Below are 8,350 nucleotides of genomic sequence, written 5' to 3' on the forward strand. Positions count from 1 at the left end.
CAAGCAACAGTGTCCCCGGGGGGGGGGGTGTCAGCCCCATGGCTGGGGCTGGGGCAGTGGGGAGGGGGTCAATCTGCCTGTGGTGGGAGGGCTTCATACGAGACTGGTCCCTCCACCCCATAGCCACAGCCCTGGGAGCGAGTGGGTCCCATCCCCCACAGCGCTGGGGGCTCCCTGAGCCCCCCCCCGCCACAAGCAGGACCCCCACCACCCCAGGAAGCCTGACCTGACCCCAAAGCCCCCCCAGAGAGCTGGGGGCTCCCGGCTGCCGCCGTCCCGCAATGGGGTGTCCCGGCTTTGGGGTGTCCCCTTGTGCTTGCCTCCCCCCCCCCAGAGTGGGGGTCCACGGAACGTCCCGGCTCTGCCGAGGGTCTCTCCAGCCGAACAAGCTCCCTGGGGGGGGGGGGAAAGCAAAAGGAGATGAGCACGGTGCCACCGCCCCCCCTAAAGGGACCAAAAAAATAATTAAAAAAAAATAGAATAAAATAAAACAAACAACCAAGGTGCATCTGAACGGGACGTTTCCACGACTAAAGTGCAAACTGGAGTCACCCGCCAGCCGGGGGGGTGGGACGGGGACAAGAGCCCGGGGTCGTCCCCCCCCACCACAACGCACCACAGCTCCGTGGGTGGTGGGGAAGGGGCGCCTGATGGCTGCTGGGGGTCTGCAACCCCCACCCCCCACCCCCCAATAAAAATCCCCCAGGCACTTCCAATCCTCCAGCAAAAAAAAGGCCACCTAGGAAGAAATGAAGGACGCTGCAGCTTCCCTGCCCCCCCCCCCCCTCCCAGCCAAAGAGAAGAAACAGGAGGAGAAAACAGAAAAAAAAAAAAAAAAAAAATTGAAAAAGAAATGGGAGACAGACCCCCCCTCGGAAAAAAATATCCCATGTTCTCCGGAGGCGGCTTCGGAACAAGGTGGAACCTCCTGGGGTCTCTCCCTGCCCCGTTGACGGGACCCGGATTTCCAGAAGCAGCCGGGTTGGTGGGAGCGGCAGGTGGAGACCCCAGACCCTCAGGTCGCTACTTGCACCTATAATACAAAGTGAAGAAGAGTTTTGTTGTTGTTTGTTGGGGTTTTTTTCTTTTTTTTTTTTTTTCCTCCTTTTTTTTTTTTTTTTTTTTTTTGGAAGTTAAGTCCCCAGCTGCTCTAGTTCCGCTGCCGTCGGGATGGTGGGAACGGGGGGTGTCGGTGATGGTTTCCAAGCGTTAAAAAGTGCAGTTAGAGGGGGGGAGGGTCTCGGGGAGGGGGGGTCCGGTTCAGCCTGGCGGCTCGGTGTGCCGTGGTGACAGTGAGGTGCGGTGGACGGGGATGGAGGTTATATCTGAGCTCTTCCTCGGGCGCGGGGGGCCGGTGGGGGGCAGCCCCCTTAGTTGCTACAACACTGGCTCTTGTTCTGCTGGCTCTGCTCGTGCAGGTCCACGCCTCGGCTCCGGCCGGCCGCGCCGCTCGTGCTCTGGGGCTCGCTCTTTGGCAGCTTCTTGGCTGGAAGGAGGGGGAGGGGGGGATGAAAACGGTGAGATTGGGGGGAGCAGGATGGGGGGACCCAACCCTGAAGCCACCCCGGCTGCTTCCCTTGGGAGAATGAGCCACCTCCCCCCGGAGCTGCTCTTGCACCGGCACCACAGCCCGTGGCACGGCCGCTGGACAGACCCCGGTGCTGCTTGGCCCCCCAAAAAGCTCTGGGGGGGGCGGGATACGCACCAGGCAGACCCCCCCAGACACCCCCCCAGGCGCCTCACCGATGGCCAAGAAGAGATCGTTGACATTCATCGCTGTCTTGGCCGACGTCTCCATGAACAATAGGCTGTTGTCATCTGCGTAAGCCTGCGCCTCCTGGAAGGGACGCGGTGGGTGAGGGTCCCGAAGCCCCGGCACGTCCCGGTGGTGGCACTGGGGGGGGGGGGGGGGGGGGGGGGCGGGCAGGGAGGGAGGTCACGGCCACGGGGTGACACTGACCTCGTATTCCACCATGCGTTTGCTGGCCAGGTCGGCCTTGTTGCCCGCCAGGGCGATGACGATGCTGGGGCTGGCTTGTCGCTGCAGCTCCTTCACCCATGTCTTGGCCCGCGCGAAGGTTTCCTAGGGGCAGAGGTGGGAACTCAAGGCTCGTCCCACCGCTGCGCTGCAAGGCGGGCGTCTTAGAGGGACCCCCACCACAAAAGCCACCCCCCTGCAAGGAAAGACACACACCCGCCCCCCCCCCAACACACAGCCACCAGCACCCCCCAGGAGCCCCGTGGGGCTTGGCTCACGGCGGTGCCCCACCGAGGGGCATGGGGGGGGGGGGGTCCCTACCTGGTTGGTGATATCATAGACCACGATGGCGGCTTGTGCCCCCCGGTAGTACATGGGGGCCAGGCTGTGGTAGCGCTCCTGGCCGGCCGTGTCCCAGATCTCAAACTTTACCGTTGTGTCATCCAGGCAGACGGACTGTGTGAGGAACGCCGCTGGCGGGAGGGAAAGACGGTGTCGGCACCCTACCGGCCCCCCCCAGGGCAGCAGGGACCCCCCCCCCGCCACGTACCCCCAACCCCGCAGCTGGATGGTGGGGGAGCCCCTCAGTCCCAGCTCGTCCAGACGTGAATCCCACCCACAGGGTGCCACGAGGGCTCCCGCAGCCCAGGGACCACCGTGCCCACCGGGGCATCGCCACCCACCACCGCGACCAGAGCCTGACTCGCACGCCGGCTCCATGCACCACAGGCACAGGGTAAGGGTTTGGAGCCCGGGGCGGGCTCAGGACCCCAGGGCAGGGGGGCTCAGAACCCCAAAGGATGGGGGGGGGGGGGAAGGGGGGGCTCAGAACCCCAAAGGATGGGGGGGGGGGGGGAAGGGGGGCTCAGAACCCCAAAGGATGGGGGGGGGGGGGGAAGGGGGGCTCAGAACCCCAAAGGATGGGGGGGGGGGGGGAAGGGGGGCTCAGAACCCCAAAGGATGGGGGGGGGGGGGGAAGGGGGGCTCAGAACCCCAAAGGATGGGGGGGGGGGGGAAAGGGGGGCTCAGAACCCCAAAGGATGGGGGGGGGGGGGAAAGGGGGGCTCAGAACCCCAAAGGATGGGGGGGGGGGGAAAGGGGGGCTCAGAACCCCAAAGGATGGGGGGGGGGGGGAAAGGGGGGCTCAGAACCCCAAAGGATGGGGGGGGGGGGGAAAGGGGGGCTCAGAACCCCAAAGGATGGGGGGGGGGAAGGGGGGGCTCAAACCCCAAAGGATGGGGGGGGGGGAAGGGGGGGCTCAAACCCCAAAGGATGGGGGGGGGAAGGGGGCCTCAAAGCCCAAAGGATTGGGGGGGGGGAAGGGGGGGGCTCAGAACCCCAAAGGATGGGAGTGGGGGTGGGGAAGCGTTGCTCAGAAACCCAAGGATGGGGGGGGGGGGGCTCAGAACCCCAAAGGATGGGGGGGGGGGAAGGAGGGGGCTCAGAACTCCAAAGGAGGGGGGGGCTCAGAACCCTAAAGAGGGGGAGGGGGTGTGGAAGGAGGGGAGCTCAGAACCCTAAAGGGGGGGGGGGGGGGGCTCCGAACCCCAAAGGATGGGGCGGGGTGGGGGGGGCTCCGAACCCCAAAGGATGGGGCGGGGTGGGGGGGGCTCCGAACCCCAAAGGATGGGGCAAGGGGGGGGGGCTCCGAACCCCAAAGGATGGGGCCGGGGGGGGGGGGGCTCCGAACCCCAAAGGATGGGGCGGGGGGGGGGGGCTCCGAACCCCAAAGGATGGGGCGGGGGGGGGGGGGGCTCCGAACCCCAAAGGATGGGGCGGGGGGGGGGGGGGGCTCGTATTTAACGGGAGATGGAACCGGTGCAAGGTGAAACTGGGTCTGGGGGCACCCAAGGGTGCAGCAGTGCCCACCCCCCACCCGACTCACCGCCGATGGTGCTCTCCTGGTACTCGTGGAACTGGCCCTTGACGAAACGCAGCACCAGGCTGGATTTCCCCACCGCCGACTCGCCCAGTAGCACCAGTTTGAACTGACAGATTTTACTGGCTTGGGACTGCCCGTTCGGCCTGGCGGCTCCTCGGCTGGTCATGGCCCGGGTGCTGCCGGCGCCGCGCGCCCTGCTAACCAGAGAGCCGGGAAGGCACCGAGGCGGCCGCGCGGGGTGGGGGCTGGGGGCAGGGTGCTGGCCTTCGATCCGCTGGGATGTCCTGGAAAGAGGAGAGAGGTGTCAGCACGCCGGATGCACACAATGCCCCCACATCCCACCCCATCCCCCCCCCAGCACCGTATCACCCAGCTTTCATGGGCAAAACTCTTTTGGGGGGGCTCCCCCCCACCCCCCCACCCCCCGGGTCCCTCCCTGGGGGCTCCCCCCGGCTCCGTTTCGCCAGCTGCTGTTCCAGAAGGATTTCGGGGAGCAGCAGCTCGGTGGGTAGGAGCCAATCTGCCAGCCGGGAAAATGGGATTTTGGCGGCCAAGGAGGCTGGGAGTGAGTCAGCAGTCTTCCCAGTCTTCCCAGTCCTCCCAGTGGGCAGCCCTCCCAGCTGGGACATGCCATGGGGAGGGGGAGGGGGGGGGAGGGAAGTGGGGGGCCGGGGCAGTGGGAGAGCGGCCAGCGAGCGGCTCCGGCTGGAGGGTTGGAAAGAAACTCCCAGCTCTGCCCTGAAGTCTCTCAGCGCCACTTTGGGGGGGTTTCCCCCCATTTTTGCTTTGTTTTCCAGAGCAGCAGGCGCCCGGCAGAGCCACCTGGGCTGGGGGCACAGCCTGCCCCACCCCCCACCCCCGCCTCCAGGATCCGTGATCCCTGCCTGCGGAGCCGGCTGCCCACCCAAATCCAGCGGGATCAACGCTCGGAACGCCGCAGCGCCTTGAAAACCGAGGGGGTGGGCGCTGGGAAGGGGCACTCGGAGAAGGGACAAAGGTCAAGGGGGTCACCGTGCGGCCGGAGTTTCAGCTTCTGGGCTTCCCACGCCTGGAGAAAGCGGGAGAAAGTGGGATTTGTGGGATTCGAGGAGCTAATCCCACCCTCCCCTGGAACGTTCCGGGCCCAAGGTTGCGGGGCCGCTGCAGGGATTTACCCTGGTGACAGGGACAAGGGCTGCAGGGACCAAAACCAACCAGCGGAAAGTTGTTCGGTCACCAGTTCCCCTTCCCCGAGGCCACCAGCGGGGCCAAGGAATGCTCCCCAAGCACCCCGGGATCGCCCCCGCCTCCCCCAAGGCTGGGCGAAGCCCTGGGGGTGCAAAGCCATCGGCACAGAGCTGGGTGCTGCCTCCCCGCTCCGGCACCGCTCGGCACGGGCCGTGGCAGCGTCCCAAAGACGCTCGGCGCGACCCGCCGGGGCTGCCAGGCTCCGGCAATTCTCTTCATTTAATCCAGCAAAGCACCAGGAGAGCGCAGGCAGGATGAGGCCGGTGAAGCTCAGGATCGCTCCAGCCAGGCTCACCCTGGGCTGAAGATTTTCCCCGATATCGTGACTATCGTGAGCGGAACCCCCAGCCCAGCAGCCGGGGCAGGGAGCAGGACCCGCTCCAGCACCGCGGCACCACGGTCCTGTCCGCTCCAACCACCCTCAAACTCCAAAGCACACCGGGGGGGGGGGGGGTCCCCTGCCCCCCACCAGGACCAAGCATCACCGCGCCACCGGCGGGAGCAGAGGGACCAGCGCTCATCCTGAGCGGGATCAGCTCCTTCCCCTGCAAACAGCATCAAGCTGGAATCCGCTTCGGGAAGGGATCCACCTCGCCCTTTTCCAAGCCTTTTCCCACTTTTCTTTCCCAGCTCAGCCCCGGGGCCAGGCTGCCGGCTCCCTGATCCTTCGGGGAACCTTCCCTGCCAAAAACCTGCTCATCCCACACCCTGCGCCGTGCCCCGGTGCTGTTTTGGCAGCAGCCCGGGCTCCTGGTGGGTGCTGAGGCTGAGGGTGCTCAGGGCACCCCAGGCGGCAGCTCACCCCGTGGGGATCCGGCACCACCGCGCTGTCAGCCGCTCACCGGGGATTTACGACACCGGGTCCCGTCATCCTGCGTGCGACGCAGCCGGAGCTGCGCACCAGCGCCCAGAATAGATCCTGTGCTTGTTCGTAAGGGAGGAGCCGCCAGGCACACACCGCGGCCACCCCTTCTCCACCGGCCCCGGTGCGGGTGCTGGCGAGACCCCCGACAGCGAGCAGCCGGGACCATCTTCACCGGGCACCTCTCCGCCAGCAGCCCAAGTCACCTTTTCCAGGACCTCCAGGCCCATGGATCCTGGCTGTCTGTGGACCCCCGGCATGGTGAGGGTCTCCTGCTCCTCCAGGCGGGGAGGTGGGAGCTCCCTCCATGCTGCTCAGGGGGGGTTTCTGCTCCGGGGAGAGCTCCTGGACAAATCCACCGCCATCCCACAAAGCCGTGACCTGCCGGGAGCGCCCCACGGTTTGCTGGAGAAACAGCCCCACGCCTTGGGATGTATCCCCCACAAGCTGGCGATGTCTGGGGCTGGGCGGCTCCGTCCTCAGCCCACCTCGCCCCACAGGACCTCCGGGCACCACCCAGGCACGGTTGGTCCTGGATGGATCCGCTTTGGGCCATGGACGCTGGGAACGTGGCCCCGGGCGGGTGCGCTCTGTTCATCCACCACCACTGTGGCCACGAAATCCTGCCCGCACCAGGGCTCCTCCGAGGGATTAAGGAAGATACGATCACCCCAATCCAGCTTCCCCAGGAGAACCCGGCTCTCTGGGCATCGACAGATCCGCGGATCCCCGGGACGACCTGGTATTCCCGCTCAAACATCCCCACACCAGCCAAAAGTTGACAATACGCGGCTCCGTAGAAGTCTGCGGCTATTTTTGGCGCGCTCTCGTGTCATCAGCGATTACAGGCTCGGCGAGCAAGATTGACAGTGCGAGGCAGAAGCACCAGGAGCCACAAGCAAAGCTCCAAAACCTCCTGGCACGAATCCACTCCTCCCCGCCACCGCGGCGGAGTCGTCCCCGGACGAGGGCTGCACCGGTGAACGGGTCACCCAGCGCCAGCTGAGGTTTGGGGGGTCCGAGGCCGCCTCGCTCGGTCTCCTCCGGAACGCTGCTCCGTACAGCCCTTCCCAAATGGGATCCCAAGCGCTCCGGCAGCCTCCCCGTGCCGTGGCGTTGGGAGGCAGCGTCTCGCCCACCCTCCCGCAGCACCGAGGGCCGGGGAGAAGGGGGCATCCCTCGCAGGGGAGGGTTGCGACAGCCCGTCTGGGCTAACGGCTTTCCTGTTGCCAGCGATACTTTTCTGATGTCCCAACCGCGCTGGAGCAACCACCCAGGGGCAGGTGGGGGCTCGGCCACTGCGGATTCACCCAACCAGTGCCAGGGGGGTCCCGGTCACCAGGTGCCGGGACACCGGAGCTGGCCCTGCCAGCTCACAGAGCAAACCTGAGCCGGTACACGCCAACGAGCAGCGGACACAGCCATCCCGTGGCTCCCATCGTTAGGCATCACGCCTTAACGAACGACTGAGATCTCATGGCTCAGCCAGCGCCAACGGCTCGGTGGTGCGAAGGTGCCGGCGAGCTGAGGGAGACCTGGCTCACCCCAACCCGTGCGGGGTGGAAAACCCACCGGTTACGGCGGCCACATGCCAGGCATCACGCGGCAAGAGCCGGTTCACAGCCCCGGTTCAAGGAACGGGCTCCAGCTGCTTGCCGGCCCCCCACGCTTCAGCCGAGATAGCGCCCAGGTGCGCTCAAGGCCACCCCGGCGAAGCTTCCCAGCCTCCCAGGAGGGATCAGCCCCCGCTCCGGTGCGGTACCACGGTGCGCTGCAGGGGCCCTGGCACAACCAGGCCTGCACCGGGCTCGAGGGAGCCAGCCCAGCCCGATGCTGGCGGCCAAGGGCGACAGTGCTGCCGGGGGAGATGCCGTGTCGCAGGGCAGCCCGGCGGGTGAGAGCAGCGGTTATGGAGACGGCGTTCCACGACGGTGCTGGGTCCCTCCATCAATTTGGGCAGCTCCCGCCCGGTGCTGGTGGGTTTGGCACCGGCTCAGGCCACCCTGAGTGATACAGGGACCCTCTCCCCTCCTTGCTGGGGGGGGCCACAGGTAGCCCCACGCACCGGCCAGCACCTCGGGCGGGTTCCCTCTGAGCCAGGGGAGCCCCAGGCAGCCGAAGCTCGGGGTGCCGGCACAGGGGGAGCCCCGCTCCAGGGGGAGCCACGGCTCCACGGCCACTCCAGCACAGGAATTTTGTGGGAAAGCTGGAAACGCCGCAGACACATGTCCCACACGGGGGGACACAGCCAGGCCCACGCAGAACACCGGGGCCTCTCCCAGCTCGCCCAGGAGCCCCACAGACACCACTGGGGTCTCCACAGACACCCAGGCCGGGGGGGTCGCTAAGGGCCCCTCGACCGCCGCCTCTGTGATTCACACACCCCTCGCCCCAAATGTTA

The 8,350-nt window shown here is 66.6% G+C and overlaps 1 protein-coding gene across 1 annotated transcript; it reads right to left on the reverse strand.

The window, feature by feature from the left end:
* Positions 1-1,056: 1,056 nt before the first annotated feature.
* RAB5B (RAB5B, member RAS oncogene family) lies at positions 1,057-5,855 on the reverse strand. The gene is made up of 6 exons (XM_080368857.1): positions 4,765-5,855; positions 3,864-4,144; positions 2,300-2,451; positions 1,961-2,083; positions 1,744-1,837; positions 1,057-1,486 (listed from the first exon to the last, which is right to left on the reverse strand). The coding sequence occupies exons 2-6, from the start codon at positions 4,024-4,026 to the stop codon at positions 1,371-1,373; spliced, it is 648 nt and encodes a 215-aa protein (XP_080224983.1). The 5' UTR covers positions 4,027-4,144; positions 4,765-5,855; the 3' UTR covers positions 1,057-1,370.
* Between the last annotated feature and the right edge of the window lie 2,495 nt (positions 5,856-8,350).

This window comes from Falco punctatus (genome assembly GCF_963210335.1).
Source record: "Falco punctatus genome assembly, chromosome: 18".
Lineage (NCBI taxonomy): Eukaryota > Metazoa > Chordata > Aves > Falconiformes > Falconidae > Falco > Falco punctatus.